This window comes from Pan paniscus, chromosome 7 (assembly GCF_029289425.2).
Source record: "Pan paniscus chromosome 7, NHGRI_mPanPan1-v2.0_pri, whole genome shotgun sequence".
In the NCBI taxonomy this organism is placed as follows: Eukaryota; Metazoa; Chordata; class Mammalia; order Primates; family Hominidae; genus Pan; species Pan paniscus.
The window spans coordinates 59,699,946-59,726,793 of record NC_073256.2 but is presented as its reverse complement, the minus strand read 5'-3'; the positions used below and the strand labels follow the sequence as shown (position 1 = coordinate 59,726,793).

The 26,848-nt window shown below is 45.5% G+C and overlaps 3 protein-coding genes across 4 annotated transcripts in view; 1 reads left to right on the top strand and 2 right to left on the bottom strand.

Moving 5' to 3' along the window:
* SFRP1 (secreted frizzled related protein 1) overlaps window positions 1-11,868 on the top strand; it is a 47,996-nt gene extending 36,128 nt beyond the window's left edge. For both annotated transcript variants that reach the window (XM_055116503.2, XM_034965990.4), the window contains one exon: window positions 8,345-11,868. In XM_055116503.2, coding sequence (XP_054972478.1) covers window positions 8,345-8,667 — 323 coding nt within the window. In that variant the 3' untranslated portion in view covers window positions 8,668-11,868. The remainder of the gene's footprint in view (window positions 1-8,344) is intronic.
* On the bottom strand, window positions 1,248-2,451 carry LOC129398611 (small ribosomal subunit protein uS14-like). The gene has a single exon (XM_055116504.2). It carries the CDS (start codon window positions 1,968-1,970, stop codon window positions 1,833-1,835), a length of 138 nt encoding a protein of 45 aa, XP_054972479.1. The 5' UTR covers window positions 1,971-2,451; the 3' UTR covers window positions 1,248-1,832.
* LOC100968043 (metallothionein-1F-like) lies at window positions 2,588-3,057 on the bottom strand. The gene has a single exon (XM_003823304.5). It carries the CDS (start codon window positions 2,912-2,914, stop codon window positions 2,729-2,731), a length of 186 nt encoding a protein of 61 aa, XP_003823352.1. The 5' UTR covers window positions 2,915-3,057; the 3' UTR covers window positions 2,588-2,728.
* Window positions 11,869-26,848: the final 14,980 nt, after the last annotated feature.

Sequence of the window (26,848 nt, the reverse complement as noted above, 5' to 3'; positions counted from 1 at the left end):
AGCAATTCTCCTGCCTCAGCCTCCTGAGTAGATCAGCCCACAGGTGCGCATCACCATGCCTGGCTAAGTGTTTGTATTTTTAGTAGAGACAGAGTTTTGCCATGTTGCCTAGGCTGGTCTCGAACTCCTGAGCCCAGGCAATCTGCCTACCTCGGCCTCCCAAAGTGCTAGGATTACAGGTGTGAGCCACTGTGCCTGGCTGATAATACATTTTATAAATTAAAAAAATTCTGCATTTTTGTAGAGCACATCATTGAGTAGTTTCCTAAGAAAAGATACATGGGAGATGATGTTTTAAAACCTGTTAATGCCTGAAGATGTTTTCATTCTACTCTTGCATGCTGATTGATAGCTTGCCTCAGTATCAAATTTGGCAATTTTAAAGGCATTGATTCATTATCCTCCAGTTTCCAGTGTCTGTATTGATAAATCCAGTGCAACTGGGATACTGATCCTTTGTATTAGATGTCTACTCTTTTCTCTTGAAGATTTTAAAAGTTCTTTTTGTCTTTCATATTTGTAAATGTCATGATTCTTTGAGCTGGGTGTTGTTTAACCTGAGGACTCATGTTCTTCATTTCTGGAAAGTTTTCTTGTATTATTTCTTTGGTATTTTCTCCCGTTTGTTTTCTTGGTTCTCTCTTGCTATAATACCCTTTTCTCAGATGTTGAAACTCTTGGATTGATTCTCTTTTTCTTTCCTCTGTTTCCCATCTGTTTGTCATTTTGTTCATCTTTTCAGGAAATTTCTTCAACCTTATCTTTTAAAAAAAATTTAAAAAATATTCTTGAAAAAATTTTTTGAGACAGTCTGGCTCTGTCACCTAGGCTGGAGTGCAGTGGTGTAATCTCAGTTCACTGCAACCTCTGCCTCCTGAGTTCAAGCAATTCTCCTACCTCAGCCTCCCAGTTAGCAGGAATTATAGGCACATGCCACCACACAGGCTAATTTTTGTATTTTCAGTAGAGACAGGGTTTCGCCACATTGGCCAGGCTGGTCGGGTCTTGGACTCTTGGCCCCAAGTGATCCACCTGCCTTGGCCTCCCAAAGTGCTGGGATTACAGGCATGAGCCACCGTGCCTGGCCTCTTCAACCTTATCTTAAAACCATTATTTATTGATTTTCTGTTATTGAAGTTAAAGATTTATCTCTTTTACACTATCTTTCCAATATAATTATATCACACTTTTGGTTAATATTGAATGTTTATTAGAATTATGTAAATATTATTTGCAGCTGAGCCATGTAGTGTACTGCATATTTGTTTCCTTTCTTTCACATCTTTTTACTTGTCTTGCATTTTATATTTCTTCTCTTATATTTTAAATTTCCAAGTAATCTTTCCTAGTCTCTGAACATTCCTTTTAATAGCTTTCTGTTCTTGTTTTAGGAATACAAAAGTCTTATCTAATTTATTATCATTTAAAACAATTTTTTTTGAGGCAGGGTCTCACTCTGTCACCCAGGCTGGAGTGCAGGGGTGCAGTCATAGCTCACTGCAGCCTCAATCTCCCCAGACTCAGCTGATCTTCTCATCTCAGCTTCCTGAGTAGCTGGGACTACAGGCATGCACAACCATGCCTGGCTAATTTTTTTTTTTGGTAGAGATGGGGTCTCACTGTATTGCCCAGGCTGGTCTCTAACTCTTGGGTTCAAGTGATCTGCTTGCCTCAGCCTCCCAAAGTGCTGAGATTACAGGTGCGGGCCACCACTCCTGGCCATATTATCATTTTTTAAAGTTTTTTTTTAAAATTTTATTTTATGTACAGAGAGCTAGCATGGTTTCTTTCACTTGGTGGATGCCTTGGATAATCCATTCAGGGAAGCTCACTTAGTCTAACCTAATGAAGCCTACCTCCTCTGCATACTGATGGAAACACTGGCAGCACATATTGAGGCCATAATGACAAGAATGAGAACCCTGGCCGAATTTTTTTGGATGGCTCCAGGAGAGCTGCTGGTGACCCATCTTGCTTTTAGGAGTGCAACAAGGCAAAAAGTGAAAAGTTTTTTTTTTTTTTTAATACTCCCTGCATTGTCTCTGTTATCTCTGAACTCCTTTTCTTCCTTTTCTGTTTTGTATGTTACGGTCTCTGCCATTCACATTTGGAGGCTTTCCTTAAATATTTGCCAGCCCTTGACTGTCCATTTGAATTTAACAGCGAGACATGAGGTTGGAAGCTCTTTGTGTACATGCAGGGCCTGTGATTTGTTGGGCCTCACTTGAGAATTTTGCAGAGGGCCCATAGGTCTTTTCTTTTGAACTGTTCTTAGGTTGATGCAGAAGTAACTACGGTTTTTGCAGTTGAAAGTAATGGCAAAGACCGCGACTACTTTTGCAACAGCCTAATAGTTTCTTTAGAGAAAAACCACTCAATCCTCTGACACAGGCATATAAATGTAGTGTTCTAAGACCCGAGTGTCTCATTCTTCACTTTGCAGACTTTCATGTAACCCTTTGGTGTTCACGCAGCAGCACCTGTCCGGTCCTCCTCTGTGTCTAGTATACCCCAGCGGCAGGCTGTGTGCAGGTTCAGGCCTTCTTTTTTTCCCCCTTTTCTTTTCTTTTTCTTTTTTTTTTTCAGAATCAAGTCAGTGTTTAATTATTATGCACATGTTTCACAGAAAAAGGAATGTAGCAAATGGGTCAAGATTGTATCAAAAAACAAAAAATCCTGGATTTTACGGGTCACTCTATTTGTACTTGGGAGCAGGGCTGTCCCGACATCAGGCGCAGCAGCTGCACTTCTCCGATGCCCCTTTGCAGATGCAGCCCTGGGCACACTTGGCACAGCCCACAGGGCAGCAGGAGCAGCAGCTCTTCTTGCAGGAGGTGCATTTGCACTCTTTGCACTTGCAGGAGCTGGCGCAGGCGCAGGAGACACCAGCGGCGCAGGAGCAGTTGGGGTCCATTGCAACCCGAGGCGAGACTAGAGTTCCCAAGCGAGAAAAGAAGAGGCAGTGGTGCACGTGGAAGGCGGAGTCTTCTTTTTCTTTTTTTTTTTTTTGAGATGGAGTCTTGCTCTGTCACCCAGGCTGGAGTGCAGTGTGCGATCTCGGCTCACTGCAACCTCCACCTCCCGGGTTCAAGCGATTTTCCTACCTCCAGCCTCCCGAGTAGCTGGGACTACAGGCCTTCTGTATGGAGTGAAGCCCATGGCTACTGCTGGAGTTGGTGAGGGCATCCACCTGGACTCATGGCCCAGGGGAGTAGGTTTGAGTGTCCATATGTAAACTTGCTGCCAATCCCAACATTGACAGCCTCTGTGATGGAGTTCAGGAGTGTCCGGGGGCCCCAATCAGGAGCATTTGTGGGACCTGGAGTGCAAATGGGCTTGTTTCTTACTGGCATCCCTGTCTGTCCCTCTTTTTCTTCTTTTCTCTGCACTTTACTGGCATCCCTATCTGCATTTTAGCTTTTCTTCTCCCTTTTAAGCCAGATTCTCCCATCCATTTGCTTTCTATCATACAAAATGTTGATATGTTCTTTTTTCCTTTACCACTTTCTTGCATGTGTTTATAACTTGTTTTTTTGACTATAATTTTAAACTGACTTCAAGAAGAGTGGGAATGATTGCACGGGCTCAGTCTAATCCATGTGGCTAGCGTGCCTGCGAGTGCTCCTTCGCACTCAGTCCAGAAGCTTGGTGATATGGCTTCTCTCTTCTTTTCCCTTCCCATTGGATTTTTGCTCTCTGGAATTTGCCCTCACCACTCCAGATCCTGGCCTCCTATGGGTTGGCGTGGCCCCCTAATCACCCAGTGAAGTGCTCTAGTTTCAGACTCATTCTTAAGCTCTTCGGCACTTAGGGTTGAGGGGTGTTTCCTCCATTTAAATGGACCCTGTGGTCTTCATTGACACTGGGCTGCCTGGTTTCCCAGCGGGGCCTCCCGTGGCATTTACAGTAACTCTTCTTCCTTTCACCTGACGAAGGCGCTCCCTAGTGTGTCCCTCTTTCTCTCTGTACTTTACCCTTCATTGCTACTATCATCTGCAATCAGAGGAGTTATAAGATTGATTCCTAATGCAACCCCATGCCACCTTTCCCCACAGACCCTTCCTGGATTCCTACAGCCATTCCACAGGACTGGTTATGAAATGACTGGCTCTGGGCCAATGGTTGCCTTACGTTCAAAGTCATGGGTAGGATGTCTCGGGCTTGGGAGGGTTGGAGGCACCACTCATAGAAGCAGGGAGTCAGGAGGAAGAGACGGCTTTGAAGAATGTGAGGTTTTGGGATGGTGTGTGATGACTTCCTCATTCTCATTTCAGCTTCCCAAATAAGGCCAGGCTTCTTGAGGGAGGCTACCAAGGAAGTATAATTTGTGAGCAAAAATGGTTTGGGTGACTGCAAGTAGAATGAAAGCTTAATGGCCTACTCAAATATAATGGATTATTTCAAGATTTCCCGAGAAAGACCCAGGCAGGCCCTTGTTGCAGCCTCAAATTTTGAGTTTTCAAAGTTTCTGGGTCTCTGAATTCTTGCTGGCAGCTATGCCTAGGTGGGAGTCATGTCCTACCCTTGGAGGATGTTAAAATTGTTGCTTAAGAAAAAAAACACATAATTTTTAAAATTTTTTTGTTTGGTTTTAGATTAGGGTCTAGCTGTTACAGGGAGCTGAGATCCAGGGTCCAAGGTGGTAGTTTAGTTTTAGCCCTATCCTCCAGGCATAGCAGGGTGCCCAATGAGGGAAGCATGGAGTGAGCACAGGGTGGAGATAGTGCTGGAGATAAACTTTGCTGTCTCCCAGAAGTACCCAGCAGGGGCTCCTCAGATGGTCGATCCACCAGGCCTGCAGTCGGATGGTGCCCTGCACTTTACAGACAGAGTACTGAGACTCAGAGAAGAACCCAGGACCTGGGACTGTATCCACCTGTTGCCCCAGCTGCTACCTTCTGGGCTTCTGTTTGTTCACCACCACCATTTGCATTGCAAATTCAGGCCATGGGCAACATCGCTGGGACCCAGGCCCTGTGAGCATGATGGGATGGGGTGGTGGTGATCAGTTCCGGGCTGCTCTTGGGCCAGCACCTGCCCTCGCCCCAGCAGCCCCGGGATGCAGCATGGTGGGGTCTGCACACACACCCACAAGGAAAAATCCACCCGGGACAGCTCATGATCTTTTCAACATTGCTGGTAGTCTGCATTCCTAAAACAAACCCTTGAAAGATGGAAAGATGTTAGTAATTTCTGGCCATACGTGCCTTCTTTCCTGCTCTCCCCACCTCAAAAAAAGAAAGGGGCTGAGTGGCAAGACAAGAAGTAAAGTCTAATGTGTAACACATTCCCATACTCTGATTTCTCCTCCCTGGCTGCTCCCCCACCTACGTAAACTACATTCCTTTACACGGTCATGGCAAAGGAACATTAATTTTTGATTTGAATTGTGATTGAAAGCAACACAATCAGAAGAGTGAAATAGTTTCCACTGAAGCAATATCACTTCTAACCGGGTCGTGGTGTGTATGGCAGGAAAGAGTGGTTTTGGGGTTAGGTGTGGGTTCTGATCCTGATTCTGTCTCTTACAAACTGTGGCCTCATGCTGTTGTTACTTAACCTGAGTCCTTCTCCTTGATTATAATAAAGTACTATTGATGCCTTCTTAACATGGTTGCTGCGAGTATTAAACAAGGAGTCGTAGATAGACATATCCCATTCTCATCTGCAGAGCCCAGCATGTGGTGGGTACTGTCTTACAATGGCTCACTTCTCTGCAGACAAGAGGGCGCTCGCCTTGTCAGCTGGTGCGTGCATTAGTTTCTCCCATCTCTAATAAATAAAATAAATTAAAATATTAAATAATAAAGCTTTCACAAATGCAGTTTCTCCTTTGCCAGAGAAGTCTCTTTCAACCAGGAGGCACTCTTTTGCCATTTCATAAGTGAAGTCATTTTGAAATGTAGGTGAAACTGGGAAGAGGGTCTGAGCTCCTCCCTGTGATCTTCTTGGTCCATTTAATCAGTACTCCAAGTTTGGGGTCCATTCTAAAGAATTTTGGAACCATAGAGTCAGCATGGACAACATGCAGATTAAAAGTGCACATTGAGACATGGGTTTCAACTTAGGATTAGTGACTTTAGGCAAGCCAACTTAACCCCCTATGCCTCAGTTTTCTCATCTATTAGATGGGAAAATAATTATGCCTTCCTCCTGGAGTTGTTAGAATTAACTGAGGAAATGCACGGAAAATACTTAGCACATGTTCTGGCAGGTCACATGCTTTCATAATTGTTAGCCACTGTGATTTAGTTCAGGTTCAAGACTTTCCTCAGGGTGTGTGGGTGGAAGCCTTGCATCATTAAAAAGAGGGGGCTTGGTAATTTTCTATTAAAAAGAATTCAGAGGATATGCAAATTATCTGGTGACTGGCACCTAGAAAGTGATTTCCAACTCCTTTGGGAATATCTCGGGCTGACCAGTCTTAAAGGGGAGTTGATTGTACCAGCGACACTGTGTGTTCAGTCTGCTTCGTTTATAGAGCATGTCCACGTTCATTTATCTTCATCAGCAGCCCCTGTGGAGCCATTGCTACAGGATGTGGCTCACAGGTTAACACTGTTAATTCAGTGTCCATTGGGACAGAGAAAAGAGAAAGCAGAGTTGGTGAATGGGCTGGTTTTCCCACTCTCCTGGGAGTTGAGAACAGAAGCAGCCCTGGTACCATATTGGATTTGAAGAGAGCTCATCACCTGGATTTATCAATTAGGACTTCACCAGGACTTGCTCTAATCTGCCAGGAAGTCAAAGTAGATTTGGATTTTGTGTAGGTCTTCTCAGTTGGCAGAACATTAGTGCTGCCTGTCAGTGGGGATTAGTGGTTGATTAGCGATTGACTGATACTAGCAGTACCTGCTGTCTTACCGCCATAGAGACCCAGTAGTAGAAACTGATTTCTCCCATGCTGTGGTTGGACGTTGATGTTTAATGCAGGAAGCATGACCATTTGAAACAACCTTTAGCTTTCCCTTGCTGAGCGCACGCACATAGTTCTGCCTGTCATTTTATAGGACTCAATTTTCAAGGAATTGTAGGTCTTTCAATGTTAAAATACTAAACCAATAACTTGCTCTTCAAAACAAAACCAAACAAAAAGAAACCCTCATGGTCAGGTGTGGTGACTCATGCCTGTAATCCCAACACTTTGGGAGGCTGAGGAGGGAGGATTTCTTGAGTCCAGGAGTTCTGGGCAACATAGTAAGATCCGTCTCTTAAAAAAAAAAGTCAGCCAGGCATGATGGTGCATGCCTGCAATCCCAGGTACTTGGGAGGCTGAGGTGGGAGAATTGCTTGAGCCTGGGAGTTTGAGGCTGCAGTGAGCCGAGATCGAGACACTGCACTCCAGCCTGGGCAATAGAGTGAGACCCTGCCTCCACAAAGACAACAATAAAAAACAAAAACACTCAGGATTTTTTGTCTTTGAATGCTGAGATCAATAGCATCAGATCATGTGGAGTAAATTGGGTTATAGGACCCTTTTTTCTCTTAAAGCAGTGCATGATAACTGGATTTTTAAAAAGAGCAATGTGATTTAGCTTTGAAATTTATTTGAGGATCTCCTGGCACCGATGGCCATTACAGAGAGATACCACTGGACACCACAGAATAGGGGGCGGAGGCGGTGGCAGAATGGGTAACTGAGACCTTGATTTTTTTTTTTTTTTTTTTGAGATGGAGTCTTGCTCTGTCGCTCAGGCTGGAGTGCAGTGGCGTGATCTTGGCTCACTGCAACCTCCACCTCCCGGGTTCAAGCAATTCTCCTGCCTCAGCCTCCTTAGTAGCTGGGATTATGGGCGCCTGCCACCATGTGTGGCTAATTTTTGTATTTTTAGTAGAGATGGGGTTTCACCATGCTGGCCAGGCTGGTCTCGAACTCCTGACCTCAGAGGATCTACCCACTTTGGCCTCCCAAAGTGCTGGGATTAACAGACCTTGGTTTTTATGGATAAAACTGCCTGTTTCTTGACTTGTTACTTGCCTTTCATTTTCTTCTCCACCTCAGCTGTACACTTGGGTTATTGTTCTAGATGAAAAGCTTTGTTCCACAGTAAACACTGGAGATTCCAAAAGACATGAGGGAGGATGGCTGACACTGTAATTGCTGCTTGGGCGATGGGGTTATTAGAAGCCCAAACCTCAGCATCATGCAGTATACCCATGAAACCAACTCTGCACCTGTGCCCCTGAATCTAAAATTAAAAACATATATATTTACAAGAAGAAAGTATAAGCCAAAAAATAAAATAATAAAATGCAATCACTTTGAGGATCAAAAAAAGAAAAGCTGTGTTCTAAATGCTTTCTCTTACCCTCTTTTCTATTCTTCTGTCCTCTCCATCTCTAGCACTGAGGATGAAAATAAAAGAAGTGAAAAAAGAAAATGGCGACAAGAAGATTGTCCCCAAGAAGAAGAAGCCCCTGAAGTTGGGGCCCATCAAGAAGAAGGACCTGAAGAAGCTTGTGCTGTACCTGAAGAATGGGGCTGACTGTCCCTGCCACCAGCTGGACAACCTCAGCCACCACTTCCTCATCATGGGCCGCAAGGTGAAGAGCCAGTACTTGCTGACGGCCATCCACAAGTGGGACAAGAAAAACAAGGAGTTCAAAAACTTCATGAAGAAAATGAAAAACCACGAGTGCCCCACCTTTCAGTCCGTGTTTAAGTGATTCTCCCGGGGACAGGGTGGGGAGGGAGCCTTGGGTGGGGTGGGGGCGGGGGGACAGTGCCCCGGGAACCCGGTGGGTCACACACACGCACTGCGCCTGTCAGTAGTGGACATTGTAATCCAGTCGGCTTGTTCTTGCAGCATTCCCGCTCCCTTCCCTCCATAGCCGTGCTCCAAACCCCAGGGTAGCCATGGCCGGGTAAGGCAAGGGCCATTTAGATTAGGAAGGTTTTTAAGATCCGCAATGTGGAGCAGCAGCCACTGCACAGGAGGAGGTGACAAACCATTTCCAACAGCAACACAGCCACTAAAACACAAAAAGGGGGATTGGGCGGAAAGTGAGAGCCAGCAGCAAAAACTACATTTTGCAACTTGTTGGTGTGGATCTATTGGCTGATCTATGCCTTTCAACTAGAAAATTCTAATAATTGGCAAGTCACGTTGTTTTCAGGTCCAGAGTAGTTTCTTTCTGTCTGCTTTAAATGGAAACAGACCCATACCACACTTACAATTAAGGTCAAACCCAGAAAGTGATAAGTGCAGGGAGGAAAAGTGCAAGTCCATTATGTAATAGTGACAGCAAAGGGACCAGGGGAGAGGCATTGCCTTCTCTGCCCACAGTCTTTCTGTGTGATTGTCTTTGAATCTGAATCAGCCAGTCTCAGATGCCCCAAAGTTTCGGTTCCTATGAGCCCGGGGCATGATCTGATCCCCAAGACATGTGGAGGGGCAGCCTGTGCCTGCCTTTGTGTCAGAAAAAGGAAACCACAGTGAGCCTGAGAGAGACGGTGATTTTCGGGCTGAGAAGGCAGTAGTTTTCAAAACACATAGTTAAAAAAGAAACCAATGAAAAAAATTTTAGAACAGTCCAGCAAATTGCTAGTCAGGGTGAATTGTGAAATTGGGTGAAGAGCTTAGGATTCTAATCTCATGTTTTTTCATTTTCACATTTTTAAAAGAACAATGACAAACACCCATTTATTTTTCAAGGTTTTGAAACAGTCTACATTGAGCATTTGAAAGGTGTGCTAGAACAAGGTCTCCTGATCCGTCCGAGGCTGCTTCCCAGAGGAGCAGCTCTCCCCAGGCATTTGCCAAGGGAGGCGGATTTCCCTGGTAGCGTAGTTGTGTGGCTTTCCTTCCTGAAGAGTCCTTGGTTGCCCTAGAACCTAACACTCCCTAGCAAAACTCACAGAGCTTTCCGTTTTTTTCTTTCCTATAAAGAAACAATTCCTTTGAACTTGTTTGCCTATAGATCAAAGAAATTCAGAACAGCCTGCCTGTCCCCCTGCACTTTTTACATATATTTGTTTCATTTCTGCAGATGGAAAGTTGACATGGGTGGGGTGTCCCCATCCAGCGAGAGAGTTTCAAAAGCAAAACATCTAAGCAGTTTTTCCCAAGTGCCCTGAGATACTTCCCAAAGCCCTTATGTTTAATCAGCGATGTATATAAGCCAGTTCACTTAGACAACTTTACCCTTCTTGTCCAATGTACAGGAAGTGGTTCTAAAAAATGCATATTAATTTCTTCCCCCAAAGCCGGATTCTTAATTCTCTGCAACACTTTGAGGACCTTTATGATTGTCCCTCTGGGCCAATGCATATACCCAGTGAGGATGCTGCAGTGAGGCTGTAAAGTGGCCCCCTGCGGCCCTAGCCTGACCCGGAGGAAAGGATGGTAGGTTCTGTTAACTCTTGAAGACTCCAGTATGAAAATCAGCATGCCCGCCTAGTTACCTACCTGAGAGTTATCCTGATAAATTAACCTCTCACAGTTAGTGATCCTATCCTTTTAACACCTTTTTTGTGGGGTTCTCTCTGACCTTTTGTCGTAAAGTGCTGGGGACCTTAAGTGATTTGCCTGTAATTTTGGATGATTAAAAATGTGTATATATATTAGCTAATTAGAAATATTCTACTTTTCTGTTGTCAAACTGAAATTCAGAGCAAGTTCCTGAGTGCATGGATCTGGGTCTTAGTTCTGGTTGATTCACTCAAGAGTTCAGTGCTCATACGTATCTGCTCATTTTGACAAAGTGCCTCATGCAACCGGGCCCTCTCTCTGCGGCAGAGTCCTTAGTGGAGGGGTTTACCTGGAACATTAGTAGTTACCACAGAATACGGAAGAGCAGGTGACTGTGCTGTGCAGCTCTCTAAATGGGAATTCTCAGGTAGGAAGCAACAGCTTCAGAAAGAGCTCAAAATGAATTGGAAATGTGAATCGCAGCTGTGGGTTTTACCACCGTCTGTCTCAGAGTCCCAGGACCTTGAGTGTCATTAGTTACTTTATTGAAGGTTTTAGACCCATAGCAGCTTTGTCTCTGTCACATCAGCAATTTCAGAACCAAAAGGGAGGCTCTCTGTAGGCACAGAGCTGCACTATCATGAACCTTTGTTTTTCTCCACAAAGTATCTAACAAAACCAATGTGCAGACTGATTGGCCTGGTCATTGGTCTCCGAGAGAGGAGGTTTGCCTGTGATTTCCTAATTATCGCTAGGGCCAAGGTGGGATTTGTAAAGCTTTACAGTAATCATTCTGGATACAGTCCTGGGAGGTCCTTGGCAGAACTCAGTTAAATCTTTGAAGAATATTTGTAGTTATCTTAGAAGATAGCATGGGAGGTGAGGATTCCAAAAACATTTTATTTTTAAAATATCCTGTGTAACACTTGGCTCTTGGTACCTGTGGGTTAGCATCAAGTTCTCCCCAGGGTAGAATTCAATCAGAGCTCCAGTTTGCATTTGGATGTGTAAATTACAGTAATCCCATTTCCCAAACCTAAAATCTGTTTTTCTCATCAGACTCTTAGTAACTGGTTGCTGTGTCATAACTTCATAGATGCAGGAGGCTCAGGTGATCTGTTTGAGGAGAGCACCCTAGGCAGCCTGCAGGGAATAACATACTGGCCGTTCTGACCTGTTGCCAGCAGATACACAGGACATGGATGAAATTCCTGTTTCCTCTAGTTTCTTCCTGTAGTACTCCTCTTTTAGATCCTAAGTCTCTTACGAAAGCTTTGAATACTGTGAAAATGTTTTACATTCCATTTCATTTGTGTTGTTTTTTTAACTGCATTTTACCAGATGTTTTGATGTTATCGCTTATGTTAATAGTAATTCCCGTACGTGTTCATTTTATTTTCATGCTTTTTCAGCCATGTATCAATATTCACTTGACTAAAATCACTCAATTAATCAATGATACTGTGAGCTGTGACTTTTTTTTCCCACTCAGTCATACACTTCTCACCCTTTCCAGTGAAGCGCATGTATCTTTCTCCTCTTGAGTTTCTTCAGTGATGCTTTCTGGTCCCAGTTCAACAGCTTGCAAATGGTAACTGGGTGTGGGTGGGCTGAAGGAGAACTTGGGAGGCATCACAGGCTACCCGTGGCCCCCACCCTCCCATTTACCATCTGCTCCTATAAATAACTTCCAGAAGTGTTTCTCCTGGCTGTGTGTGTTTCAGATCAGAGAGAAGGTTAAATGCTTGCTCTACAAGAATGTAGCTTTCGGCCCTGCCTGAATTTCTTTTCCATGTTTCTCATGGAAACATTCTCTTTCCCCTCCGGCTCAACTCAATGTTAGAATTACCAACTAGAATTGGAAAACTTGTCCTTATCTGGAGTCTTAGACACATAGGAGGCCTTGGAGAGGAACATATCCACTCTTTTAACGTAAGATGGGGATATAGCTGGGATTTCCCAACTAGTCTGGGACTCCCAGGTCACTCGCCTGGTTGGAATTAGAACCCAGGGCTCCTGCATCCCACTTGCGTAGGCGTGATGTCTGCGCTCCCTGCCGAGCTTCCCTTTGGACTCAAAGTGCTGCACCATACCCAGCCCAAGCTGTTTCATATTAGGTTATGTGCTTCTTGCCTCAGGAATTCTTCCATGTGACTTCTAATTCTGCAAGCAATTACAGTGACAACTTCAGTGGACGTAGTTCCCTGATCAGTAAGTCACCTCCAAACCGCAGACAACTGGCAGTTTTACCCAGAAGTGATAAAATATTCCCAAGTTACCTAAATCCACGCCCAAGCACAGAGACACAACTTTTTTTTTTAAGGTGTGGTATGAGGACTTGTAAACATTCTATCAAAGTCATGCTGTAGTCCAGAAAGATTCTCACATGCTAATGTACCTGACTGGTAAAATAGTGAGATACTAGTCCAGCCAAGGAGAATGTCCATATTTCCTTTTAGCTCCCTGTGGTTAATAAGAAAGAAAATTTATTTAGGCTGGGTGGAGATGTCATTGCCACCCCCTACTGAAGCTCACCACCATGACCCACCATTTCCATTTTTTTTTTAAGTCTGCAAAAGGATGATGAAGTGTGTGCAAAGGTATCTCAGTTCCAGCTGCTGGAGTCACCGTGGTGGAGTTTGGGGTGCCCAAGGGTCAGGACTGCTTGACGCTTGTGCCTCAGAGATGCTGGCAGCACTTGGAACCACAGGCTTGTCCTCAAGCTGCATGGCATCTGCACCTCCTTAATGAACAATTTCGGCACTTCCCTAGGCAGGAGGTATAAAAGACCAAGGGACACAGAGGTAGGCTGGTCTTAACTTCAAAGGCTGTCTTCCCTCCTTGGGTCCAGAAGTGCTAGCAATTCACTTTTGCTCCTGAGGGTGGGACATTGTACTAATCATCCAATAGCAATTGAAGGGCAGAGGGAGAATCGTTCTTAAATTTCAGCCTATGTGAGTATCACCAAGGGGAGCTTACTAATATGTGGGTCTTGGCTCCCTCCCCCAGACATTCTGATTGGGAAAGTTTGCGAAGGTTGGCAAAGGGGCTCTAGAACCAAGGTGCTAGGTTTCTCTGATGCCAGCAGTTCACGGGATCTTACTTTGCAAAACATTCTCATAGGACCTGCGTGGCCCGGGGATGAGAGGCAGGAAGTTATTTTGTCATCTCCCTCTCCCCACATCCACACTTCATATTGCCGCAGTCCCTTCTGAAGCTCTGTGAGTTCATCTTACCCGGCATCAGCTAATAGAGGCAAGTTAAATGCAAGGGGGAATGAGCCCTCTTTCCTTAAGACTGAGTACATTTGGCTGTCCAAGGAGTGTTTCTCACATTTTAATATGTATATGACTCACTTGAGGACCAGTGTTAAAATGCCGATTCTGAAGGGTAGGTCTGAGATGGGCTTGAATTCTGCATTTCTTTTCTTTTTTTTCCTCATTTTTTTCCAGTTTTATTTGTATAAAGATATGCATGGCCTATCCAATGGAGCTTTGTGAAATAATCCATAAGTACCTAAAGCACACATGACTCATAATGCTTTTAATATCAAAAGAGGTTATTTTTCTTAATCCAAAGATTGCTTTATATAATTTTTTTTTGCAAACTACTAGTGGGCCATATTAACATTTGAATAATCTTTTAAAAATTTAAATATAAATTTTGGATTTGGGGGCACATGTGCAGCTTTGTTACAAGGGTATATTGTGTGATGCTGAGGTTTGGGCTTCTATTGACTCTATTACTCAGATAGTGAACATAGTACCCAATAGGAAATTTCCCAATTCTTGCCCCCACCCCTTCCTCCTTTTGGAGTCCCCAGAATTGATTCTGTCTATCTTGATGTCCATGTGGACCCATTGTTTAGCTCCCACTTATAAGTAAGAACATGTGGCATTTGGATGTGACTGCAAAGCATAGGATTTTGTTACTTTTTATGGCTGCGTAGTATTCCATAGTGTATATGTACCATGTTTCCTTGGGTACCTGGGTGAGGCTGAAGCTGTGAAGCTGTCAGTGTGCAGAATGTACTTTGGGTAGGGAAGCTCTAACAGGCTGATGGTTTCAGGCGCGTCCTCACCCCCTGTTACAGTATCACCATCTCTATGATCAGCACAGCCCATCTCCTAGGGACTCAAAATATTGACCACGCTTTGGAATGGGAAGAAAATCAAACCGGAGAGTCATGCTTATAAACCCAAAGCTGGGGCTGATCTTCTCAACCCACTCATTAGATTTCATTCTTGTCCTAGACCTTAAGGTTAATTCTTTTCCCTCAGACCCTGCTCATTATGGAAACTCACAGGTTCCTTCCTATTTTTCCCATCTATTAACATTCTGGACTGTGCCCTTTACCAAACTTCCCAGTCCTCAGCCCCCATCCCCAGACCCACCAGGGGTTGGTGGTGTTAACCAACTGGTGGTATGTACCTGGACAACTAAAGTTACATAGGAATTTGACAACAAAATTGGGACTTTCCCTGTTCCGTTTGCTCATGTCTGGGCAGTTTCAACCTCAGGTTATGGGAGGAGCCAAGAAAGAGAGGGGAAATTGAAGTCTTTGGAGGGAAAATCCCACCCCTGATACATTGAGGACAGCCTGCCCCCTGGGCTGACTTACTAGGGGAGCAGGCAGTAGGGATTGCTGTCAGCAAGTTCCAAGGGAGGCCACTTGTTGTAGGTTTGGAGAAGATGGGCACCAGAACAAGCTCCGAATAGGAGCAGAAAGTGCCTGCGTCTTCATGCATCTGCAGACTATTTAGATAAGAAGGGGCTGTACCTAATCATGGAGAGTTGTTTGCTTAAATAAAGGACGGGAAAGCTGCATGTGTGTGTGCTTAAGGGGAGAAGGAGGGGGTGGGAAGAAAGAGAAAGGGGCCAGGAATTTTCCACAGCTGAAACCCACCACGTGGTTATCATTAGGATGACCTTCCTATCACCTGAGCAAAAGGACTGGTTGATGGGGGCTGGTGAGGAAGGATTTGGGATCCGATCCCTCGGATTTCAGCTAAGTTCTGATGTGGCAGTTGCAAGCACTAAGGAGAAGTTCTTATTTCCCGCTTCCCTGGAGTGCCTGAGTCCACAGTCCTACAGCTGTGTACCCTCAGGAAGCCTGCCCATTGGCTGGCCAGGTGGGATCCAGGGATCCAGCTTCTCTGAGATCCCCGGGTGTCAGGGCTTAAATATAAATAAAGCAATCAGAACCCAGAGTTTGTTGGCATGGATGCAGTGAAAAGGGAATGCTTATACACTGTTGATGGGAATGAAAGTTAGTATAACCTCTATGGAAAACAATATGGAGATTTCTCAAATAACTAAAAATAGAGCTACCATTCGATCTATCACTCTTACTGCTGGGTACCTACCTAAAGGAAAAAAGCCATTATATCAAAAAACACCTACACCTGTATGTTTATTACAGCACAATTCACAGTTGCAAAGATGTGGAATCAACCTAAGTACCCATCATCCAATGAGTGAATATAGGAAATGTGGTATACATACACCATGGAATACTACTCAGCCATAAAAAATGAAATAATGTCTTTTGCAGCAACTTGCATGGAGCTAGAGGCCACTATCCTAAGTGAAGTAACTCAGGACTGGAAAACCAAATACTGACATATTCTAATTATAAGTGGAAGCTATGCTGTGGGTACACAGGTCCACCAGAGTGGTATAATGGACACTGGAGACTCAGAAGAGCAGAGGGTGGGAGTGGGGTGAGGAATGAGAAATTACCTATTGGGTACAGTGTACGCTGTTTGGGTGATGGTTACACTAAAAGCCCAGACTTCACTATATAATTCATCCATGTAACCAAAAACAATCTGTACCCCTAAATCTATTGAAATGGAAAAAAAAAAAACCCAGAACTGCACAATAAATTTCCTTCCAAGGAAGGGAATTAGAAAGAAAACAGGAGATTCTGCTAAAATGCTTTGCACATGATCCCCATCTCTACTGCACTTTTTATTTTATTTTAGTTTTATTTATTTATTTTGAGACAGGGTTTTGCTCTGTTGCCCATGCTGGAGTTCAGTGGTGTGATCTTGGCTTACTGCAGCCTTAACCTTCCAGGCTCAGACAATCCTTCCACCTCAGCCTTCTGATTAACTGGTACTACAGGCATAAGCCACCAAGCCATGCTAATTTTAAAATTTTTTTGTAGAGACAAGTCTCACTATGTTGCTCAGGCCGGTCTTGAACTCCTGGGTTCAAGCAATCCTCCTGCCTCCACCTCCCAAACTGTTGGGATTACAGGCATGAGCCACCGTGCTCAGCCATCTATTGCACTTTTTAATGATCTATACACTAGCATCTGCTGTTATTGTTTGTACTTGGCAATGGATTGAGGGTGGAAGGGTGGTTTAGGGGCCTCAGTTTCCATTTTTGCTGCATAGTTCTCTGGGGGGCTTATGCAGATCTGGGTAATCTTGCCCCATCAACTAGATGAGTAGGCCCATCATCTGAAGGAATAAAGAGATCACATGCCACAACCCAACCCACAACCCAAGTGCATATTTCACAATGTGGCCCAAGGACAACCAGGGTGGGTTCCACAGATTTAGCTGGATTCCTCTGGGGTCAGTGCTCCCTCCCAAGGCCAGCAGCTGAGGCCATAGGAATCCAAACTTGGCTGCTAGTCTTGGCAGGTTGCTCAATGACTCCTAGCCGCACAAATCAGGCCCCGAGCTGGGCCAGGCTTGAGGGAGGCCCCAAGGCCCCTACAGAAGAGGAGGAGCAGGAGGCAGCCAGTAATTGCCTAGAGAAAAAAATAAGCACCAGCCTGTAAATTGCAATGTATATCAGTGTGAAGCCTTGCTAGCTCTGCTCCCCACTTGCCAACCACTGCCACGCAGAAACTCCCTGCATCCTCTCCAGACTTCCCCAGGCTGCCACCTTATTTTCAGATGCCTCCTCCCTGCGGTGCCAGAATTGACAGCTATGAATGAGAAACACAGGCTGGAGCTGGATAAGGAAGGCATCCCATAATGGAGACTGAGTAGATGTGCATGAGAGCCAGAGGACTGATTTTCACTCAACCGATGGAAGGAAATAATTTACCTTTCAAACCCTAGAACCAGCTTCACTGTTCTGTGGATCTTGATGAAGAAAACAAGGAAAGCTGGTATGTCCTGGTACGTTTGGCTCCCTGCAAAACATTTCTTTCCTAGGCCCTCTTCATTAGAAACCTGCCTCTGCCCTGAGTTGGAGAAGACAGGCCTTTTCCCCTGCTGTGCACATTTTCCCACAGTCCTGAGACTGAACCTATAGCAGGGCCAGAGAAAATCCTCTCCAGTTTTCTCACTGTTTCCTCCCTGCCTGGTGGATGGAAACCAGTTTGCTCAGGAGAAGTGGTTTCTACCGCAGGGATAAGAGATCCAGCCTCTAAGACAAGTCAAATAAAATTCATGTGTTACACACACACAGACACACACACACAGAGTCACACAGTTGCCCAGGGAGAGGGTTGCAGCTCTGCACCAGGAGGACAATTTGTTTTAAGGTGCATGCTGCCCTGGCTCTCAATTTGTTGCTTTCATTTTTATAATCACTGTTGTGTTCCAATTGTTGTAAGTGGCACTGGGAATGTTTGTTCTCGTGTAATTGCTTGTTTCCTACTGAAATTTCCATGTCCAGAGCCCTCCATTGTTCTCAGTATCGCTCGCCTCCCATTCTGTGGGGTTGGCATGGATTATCCTAGTGGCGGCCGGCAGGGCATGTGAGCACCATTCCGCTCAGTCCTGACGCAGCTGAGGACGGCTGGGGGAAACGGTCCCGGCTGCTGGGCCAAACATTGGGATGAGAGAATCTTGACAAGGGCCTGGCCTCCCTCCTGATTCTGGACTAGGCCAAATTCGGAGTGCATTTTGCACCCCCACCCCCAAGTATTTCAGAGGAAATGTGACCCTGTGTTTCTGATTCATGTGCACTTAACTCGTTAAAATGTTGATTTACAAAGGGTGGGTGGTGTCCAAATAAACCTCTGGAGCCTCAATTCCAAGCCAGCCTTTTTTTTTTTCCTGGTGACTTTTTGTTGGGAGGGTAGGTGGGAAGAAGGAATCAAAGATTTTGTCTTTGATCTGGAAGTTACATTCCAACAGGAATGAAACTTGGACCCAGCAGGCAGGAACAGGGACCCAGACCTTTGCAATTGATTGGGTTCTCTATTGGATGAGTTATGTGCTTCCAGACCTAATCAGAACCACCTGGACTTCCTCAAGGCTCATCACTGTCCATGCCGCATGAAGCATTTGAACTTGACCTGTGCTGAAATTGAGCCAGGGTACATAAAACGAAAGCCCAGCATCCACTTACAGGAATAAATGTACATCTGCAGAGAGGACTTGGAATTCTGCAAAAAACACTCAGAGCTTGGTGCTTCTCTTCTTCACCTGGAACTCTAGCAACTACCACCCATGAATATTAATCTACTCCTTTAAAAACCCCACCCCTTCCAGGAACTTGGGGTGTACTTTTTATAAGGTGCATATGAAACCTGTCTAGAATGGGGCAAAGGATGGTGATATGTTATAAATTCAGCCAGGCTGTCTTCTTGGGCCTCCAAACTGCTTTAGGAAGCCCTGGGTTTTTGTCCATTTATCATTTCTTATTTATTTATTTACTTATTTTAGAGACAGGGTCTTGCTCTGTTGCCCCAGGCTGGAGTGCAATGTCGTGATCATAGCTCACTGCAGGCTCAAACTCCTGGGCTCAAGCAGTCCTCCCAGCTCAGCCTCCTGAGCAGCTGGGGCTACAGGAGTGCATCAGCATGCCTGGCTAATTTTTATATTTTTTGTAGAGATGGCATCTTGCTAGGTTGCCCAGGCTGGTCTCCAACTCAAGCAATCTTCCTGCCTTGGCCTCCCAAAGCACTGGAATTTCAGTTATGAGCCACCATGCCCAACTTATTTATCATTTCTTTTAGGAGAGGAATGTTTTAAAAAAAATGTATCCCGGCACTGATGTGGGAAGAGCACATCCCTTTTTTAGGGTGTGTGTGTATATGTATGGGTATCTGTGAATGTGTGTGGGTGCATATCAGTGTCAGCGTGTGTGGGTGCTGGCATTGAGATGTGTGCTTGTGTTTGTGTTGGTGTCTGTGTGTACAATGTACCTCCAATGCCAGGTCACTGGGACTTCCCCTCCTCACTGGCCCCTCTGCTGGAAGCCCCTACATACCTGGGGTCGAGTGGAATGTTAAATTGTGGTACCAAGTCTGCTTTGTATTGATCACCTTTTTTTTTTTTTTTTTTTTTTTTTTCTGGGATGGAGTCTCACTCTGTTGCCCAGGCTAGAGTGCAGTCGCATGATCTCGGCTCATGCAACCTCTGCCTCCCAGGTTCAAGTGATTCTCCTGCCTCAGCCTCCTGAGACTAGTAGCTGGTACTGCAGGTGCCAGCCACCACACCTGTCTAATTTTTTTGTATTTTTAGTAGAGATGGGGTTTCACCATGTTGGCCAGGCTGGTCTCGAACTCCTGACCTCAGGTGATCTGCCTACCTCGGCCTCCCAAAGTGCCGGGATTACAGGTGTGAACCACCCCGCCCGGCCTGTATTGATCACTCTTTTTCTTGATTGTCCCTTCATCACTTCCACTTGTCTGTCAGCACCATGAGGACAGCTGCTGTGTATAATATGAGCTCTGCGTCTCCCTCCCCACTGCCATTGCCCTCAGTACAGTGCCTTGCACATGCCTTAAATTCAAGAAACTTGTACGGGGTGGTTAAGAAAGAAGAGGAATGAATTGAACCAATTGGAGTTCGGAGTGTGGCAGAGCATGGCCTGGTGGGGCTCCCTGGGGAAAGGCAAGTGACTCTAAAGTGGGGAGAGTTGGGCAGCACTCCAGGACCTTTCCTGTCCCTGCCTGCGAGCCTCTCCCCCACCCACTATTGGCACTATTGGGTTGACGTCGTCGTCCATTAAACTAGCTTTGCTTTTCCATTGCGAAAAGAAAATGATGCACTCATTCCAGTATATTTGGATGTTTTAAAGGTTGGTCTGGCTTCACAGACGATGTCCATCAGTGGCTGACATACCAATGAAATTGAAGAAAAGCTGGTTTTCCAGTATTTCTTTGGCAGAGAATCCAGCGGCTGACACTGGATCAGAATTAGGGCTCATAAAACTTAGAGCCAGGACCTTGAATGCTGAGTGCTCACTTATAAGATGCTTTCAAGTCCTTATCTTGCAGAACAGTTAAATGTCTGCATCTGGCTCACTCCCCTTGGGATCACTTTTTAGAATGATCCCTCCTGGTGCAAAATGTGGAGAGCTGAACTGGCCAGCAAACCTGGGATGTTTTCTTCCGAATAAGTGGTTCATTTGAATCCTTTATGTGAAGTTAATTCTGCAAGATTCCTTGCTGCAGGACTTGAAAAACCATAGTCAGAAGGCAGAGATACAAACCAAAACACCACCAACATCAAAACAAAACCCAACCAGACAACGAAACAACAAAAAAGCCCAAACACAAAACCTTCTATTTAGCATAGGTCTGCAAAGAAAGGATTTCTGGGAACCTCATATACAGACTCTGATAGGCAAGGTAATGGAAGAGGTGGGTTACGTCCTAACTTGGTCAACAGTTCTGGTGAGGCTAGGCTGAAATACTGGTGGATGGGGGTGCACACACTTTGCAGTCATCAGGGTAGGGTTTTATCTTGTTCTTTCTCACTTTTTTTGTTTGTTTGTTTGAGACTGAGTCTCGCTCTGTCGTCAGGCTGGAGTGCAGTGGCACGATCTCAGCTCACTGCAACCTCCACCTCCTGGGTTCAAGTGATTCTCCTGCCTCAGCCTCCCCAGTAGCTGGGACTACAGGCACACACCACCACATCCAGCTAATTTTTGTATTTTTAGTAGAGATGGGGTTTCACCATGTTGGCCAGGATGATCTTGATCTCTTGACCTTGTGATCCACCTGCCTTGGCCTCCCAAAATGCTGGGATTACAGGCATTAGCTACCACACCTGGCCTCTTTCTCACATTTAGTGACATCTCGAGAAGTGCCATAGTATTGCAGTTGACTTAAAATTCTGCTTCTTTGTATCAAAGGACACAATCAACAGAGTGAAAAGGCAACCCACAGCATGGGAGAAAATATTTGAAAATCATACATTTCATAAGGGATTAATACCCAGACTATATAAAGAACTCCTACAATTCTACAACAACAACAAAAACCAAATGGCCTAATTAAAAAATTCACAAAGGACCCGAATAGACAGTTCTCTAAAGAAGGTATACAAATGGCAGATAAACAAGTAAAAGATGTTCAACATTACTAATCAGTAGCGAAATGCAAATCAAAACCAAAATGGGATATTACTTCCTGCCCATTCGAATGGCTACTATCAAAAACAGAAATTATCTGGATGTGGTGGCATGTGCCTATAATCCCAGCTATTAAGGAGGCTGAGGGAGGAGGATCACTTGAGCCCAGAAATTCGAGGCCAGTCTGGGCAACATAGCGAGACCCAATCTCTTAAATAAACAACAGAAAATAACAGGTGTTGGCAAGGATGTGGAGGAAGTGATTGGAACCCTTGTGCAATGTTGGTGGGAATGTAAAACACTGCAGCTACTGTGGAAAACGGTATAGCAGTTTCTCAAAAGCTTCAAAATAGAATTACCATGAGATCTAGCAATTCCACTTCTGAGTGTATACCTAAAATAACTGAAATCAGGGACTCAAAGAGATATTTGTACATCTATGTTCATAGCAGCATTAATCATAATAGCCAAAAGGTAGGCGAGTAGAAAAACGAAATGTGCTGTATACGTACTACACAATAGCATTTGCTTTTTCTAAGAATGAAGGAAATTCTGACATTCTACAATGTGGATGCACCTTGAGGACATGATGTTAAGTGAAATAAGCCAGTCTCAAAAAGACAAATACTACATAATTCCACTTATGTGAGGTATCTGCAGTAGTCAAAGTCAAAGAGATAGAAAATAGGTTGAAGGTTGCCAGGGGCTGGGGGAAGGAGAAATGAGTTATTGTTTAATGGGTAGAGAGTGTCAGTTTGGCAAGAATTCTGTGGAGGGACGGTGGTGATGGTTGCACAATAACATGAATGTACTTAATGCCACAGAACCGTACACTTGAAGTGGTTAAGATGGTAAATTTTATGTTATGTGTATTTTACCACAATTAAAAACTAAAAATAATTTAAAAGTGTTGTTCCTTCTCTCATTTCTGGGACAAAAGATGTCCAAAGTCCAGGAATATGTAAGTTGAAAGCTATGTGTGCAGCAGAACCTTATTTCTGAGTTACGCAGTTTAGTGACCTTCTAATGGAAAAAAACTTCACGGAGTGTGTTTTCCACTGCCTTCTGCTCACCACACTGAGGATTACAAGAGGAAAACAGCTACACCAGAGTCAAAAGTGATCAGACCTCTGATTTCCCAACTCTGGCAGAGAAGCTGCAAGCGCGCGCGCATACACACACACACACACACACACACACACACACTTACACACTTTCCAGCCAGCTCAGCCGACTTCCTCTGAGAGATGACACCACTTTGCAGCCTCCCTGTGGGACAGAGTGGAACTTGGAACTCACTTTCTTGGGCCTCCCAGGACTTTGGCTGCCTAGAAGGAAGAGAAGGGAGCGCTAGGCTTCTCTGAGAAACTCAGAGCTTCCTCTGCAGCCCTGCTCCTGGCCAGCATGAGAGGAGGGAGCTTGAACCAAGAGTGCTCTCCTGGAGGGGAAACCTATCTAAGAAATATTTTCTATCAATCAGTAAGGCTCTCAAAAGCCGTTACTGCCAACATCATTTCTTATTTGCCATCTCTTCTCCCCCCTTTAAAAATGTCCTTACTTTTTCCCTATTTTTCCTGTCTTTTCTTTCTTGTCCATTCCCTTTTTTTTTTTCTGACGGTTTTGTAAAGGGGAGGTACCCTGCACACACTCTCTTTGTTGTTTTTTTTTAAAATTTTACTTTAAGTTCTGGGATACATGTGCAGAACGTGCAGGTTTGTTATATAGGTATACATGTGCGATGGTGGTTTGCTGCGTCCATTCTTTTTTTTTTTATTTTTTAAAATCCTCTTCCTTCATTTCTCCCCTTCTGCCTCCTTCTATCCCCCTGTCCTCAATCTTTCTGTTTTTCTTGCTTTCTCCTCATTTTTCTCTCTTTCTTGACTCCCCTTCATAGCTAAAGTTACCGTCCTTGGCACAGGACTCGGGTTCTGAGGAGTGACACAGCAGGAGTTCATCCTGGGGACCCTCTTGCAGGCGGCGCTGCACATAGGGAACCTGTCCCGGCTGTGGGAGGCCAGGCAGCCTCCCCCTCCAAGGCAGAGCCAGATGAGGCTGTCCATCCTCCTTGCATTTCTCTGTCACCTTGTTCAGACAGCCTTTGACTTGGGGGGAGCCACGCTGATTTACAGCAGGCGCATTGCGGCTGGATTGCAGGAAGAGCCACCTCTCGCGGTGGGGGGATGTGGATTGGCGCCTGTAGGATGAAATGTGGCACATTGGGCCTCGTCGCTGCCATCAGTCCAGGGGCATTCTCAGATGCAAGAACAAAAACAAAGCACGATTGTGTTCCAGCCCTGTGGTGCATTCCTTCCACAGCTCATCACCCTGTCATCAAGCCTCGTGCCTGCCACACACACCGGGGGCTGAAACAAAAGCCGTTTCCCTTCACACAGCACTGAGCTATCTTCCATCTGTCGGGGCCGCTTCCCCATCTTGGGACAACTGGCAGTGGGCTCTGACACCCTGCTAGGGAGTAAGAGGCCCAGGAGAAATGAAAGGAGACGTCCTGCTCAATTGAGACAGGGGACAGCTGGTGTCCTCGTTTTCTCAAGGGCTCAGAGAGGCACAGAGCGCATCAAACTGTCCACTTAGTGACCGACCTTTTTCCCCAGTGCTGAGGGAACTTCCCAGACTGGGGGCCTTCAGGGCCTGGGACTTACTGGCACTCAAGGTAGGAAGAACAGACAAACAGCTGCTTATCTCTGCCCAAATGACTCCATCCAGACTCAGGGAGAGAGTTCTATTTTTTTTTTTTTCAATTTGAGACAGGGTCTCACTCTGTCACCCAGGCTGGAGTGCAGTGGTGTGATCTCAGCTCACTGCAGCCTCTGCCTCCTGGGTTCAAGTGATTCTCCTGCCTCAGCCTCCCGAGTAGCTGGAAGTACAGGCACACACCACCACATCTGGCTAATTGCTGTATTTTTTGGTAGAGATGGGGTTTCACTGTGTTGGCCAGGCTGGTCTCAAATGCCTGACCTCGAGTGATCCTCCCGCCTTGGCCTCCCAAAGTATTGAGATTACAGGCGTGAGCCACTGCGACTGGCCTTAGTGTTTTCAATCATTAATAAAAGTCAGTGGTTTGGGGGTAGCCACTGTACCAGCTCTTATGAAGGATGCAAAGATAAGTCAGAAATGAATCCTGCCCCCAAGGATTTTACAATCTCGGTATAAGGTCGGTATAAGAACCCCAGTGCTGAGTAGGAAGTGAAATGAGAAATAAGAGAAGTGTGGACGAACTCCCCTGAAAATCCTCAGAGTGATGGTATTGGGAGGACTCACAAGGTGGGGCAGTGAAGTGGAGCCTGAGAGCGGTCAGGACTGGATACGCGAGGTCAGGAAGAGGGCACAGCAGTCAGAGAAGGAGGACGTGGATCCACACTGGGGGGTCTGCTGAAGGCTGATGCCAGGGGAACTGACCTAATCAGAAGTGGCTTTAAGGAGGCTGGAGAGGCCAGCAGGGAGACACGAAAGGCATGGCCTAGGTCTACCAAATGGCCTGCAAGTTTTAATGACCAGCTTCCTGGGCAGTGTAGTGGCCAGGGCTGGCTGCCATGAACAGTTCCTGGCTGGGCTGGGGCTGCTCACAGCATGGTCCGTGGACTGGCTGTGGCTGGCCCATGAAGAAATAAGTACAGAAATTGCAATTTGATGGAGTAATTTTATGTCCGTCCAATCTAATAATACAAATTTTCAGCTTGTATTTTGAGTGCTTTGTTTTTATTCAATTTTTCCTAATAAATCATTTGTACTGCATTTTACAAAATATAGATCTGTGACAGATTGGACAGAAAAAACAACAACTGGTCTTTCCTGACAGCCTTTCTCAAACCATGGCTGGTTTGAGAAGATGTTCTTCCTGGAAGAGGCTCCATTTTCCTAGGGTGACGCGTGCTCTAGCCTCATATGGTTTGCTGAGGGCTGCTGACTGACGCCTGATCTATTTCCTCTCTCCAGCTGGAGTGCAGGTGGCCTGTCATATCTACATACCTGTGCTGGGGTCCCACATGGTTAGGCAGGGACACAGGTCTTCAGGTGTGTGTGGGAGCTAGGGCCGGTGTTTCTGGCTCCACCCTGAGAGTACCCTTGGGTCGTGGGGAAGGTCTGGAGCTGAGGACTGCCACCAGCCTACAGGCGAGGCCGTGGGGTGGGGGACTCAGGAAAGACAGAACAGCCTGCAGGAGAAGCCATAGGGGGGGACCCAGGGTGGCCTGCAGGGGAAGCCGCAGGGTTGGGGGACTCAGGGTGGCCTGCAGGGGAAGCTGTGGGGTGGCGGGGCACTGAGGGAAAATAGAGCAGCTGCCTGCTCTTTGTCTGGGACTCTGGGCTCCCATCTCTTTTCCTATGAAGATTTTCATGCATCTAATATTTGTAACTGGTTTACTGAAGGAGCTAGGCTGGGGCTGAAATAATGAAATCATTTTCTATTTTCCACCTGACTGCCTTTCCCGCCTGCTCCATTGGATCCCTGTCCTGGGGGCGTCATTTAGATTCCATTGCTTTCTGGTCTTTTGCAGGTACTAAGACACTGTCTCATCTTCCTGTACCAAATAGTCCAGACTAATCTAAAGGAGTTTTTAAAGGTTTTTATCTTATTTTATTTTAGTTTTTGTTTGAGACAGAGTCTCACTCTGTTGCCCAGGCTGGAGTACAGTGGCACCATCTCGGCTCACTGCAACCTTCTCCTGGGTTCAAGTGATTCTGCTGCCTCAGCCTCCTGAGCAGCTGGGACCACAGGCATGCACCACCATGCCTGGTTTATTTTTGTATTTTTAGTAGAGACAGAGTTTCACCATGTTGGTCATGTCTGGTCTTGAACTCCTGGCCTAAAGTGATCTATGCGCCTCAGCCTCCCAAAGTGCTGGGATTCCAGGTGTGAGCCACCGCGCCCGGCCTTAACGTTCTTATTGAAGTTAAACTTTCCACTCTCCCTGCCCCACAGCCTCCTAAACCTGCAGTAGAGGAAGGGGTGTATCTTTTCCCTCTCCGTGTGTCTTCCTCCTCTGTGATAAAAGAAAAACCTTAAACAACATTAAATCTTTTTAAAAAAACATTAAATTTAACAGGCTTAATTGAACAAAGAATGATTCGTACATTGGGCAGACCCGGGAGCAGAATAGGTTCCGAGAGGCTCCAACATAGCCACGTGGTGGAAGAAGGTT

Bases quoted from the DNA above. Each gene is read 5' to 3' on its own strand.
- LOC129398611 (XM_055116504.2), bottom strand. From the start codon at position 1,970: ATGGGTCACCAGCAGCTCTCCTGGAGCCATCCAAAAAAATTCGGCCAG.
- LOC100968043 (XM_003823304.5), bottom strand. From the start codon at position 2,914: ATGGACCCCAACTGCTCCTGCGCCGCTGGTGTCTCCTGCGCCTGCGCC.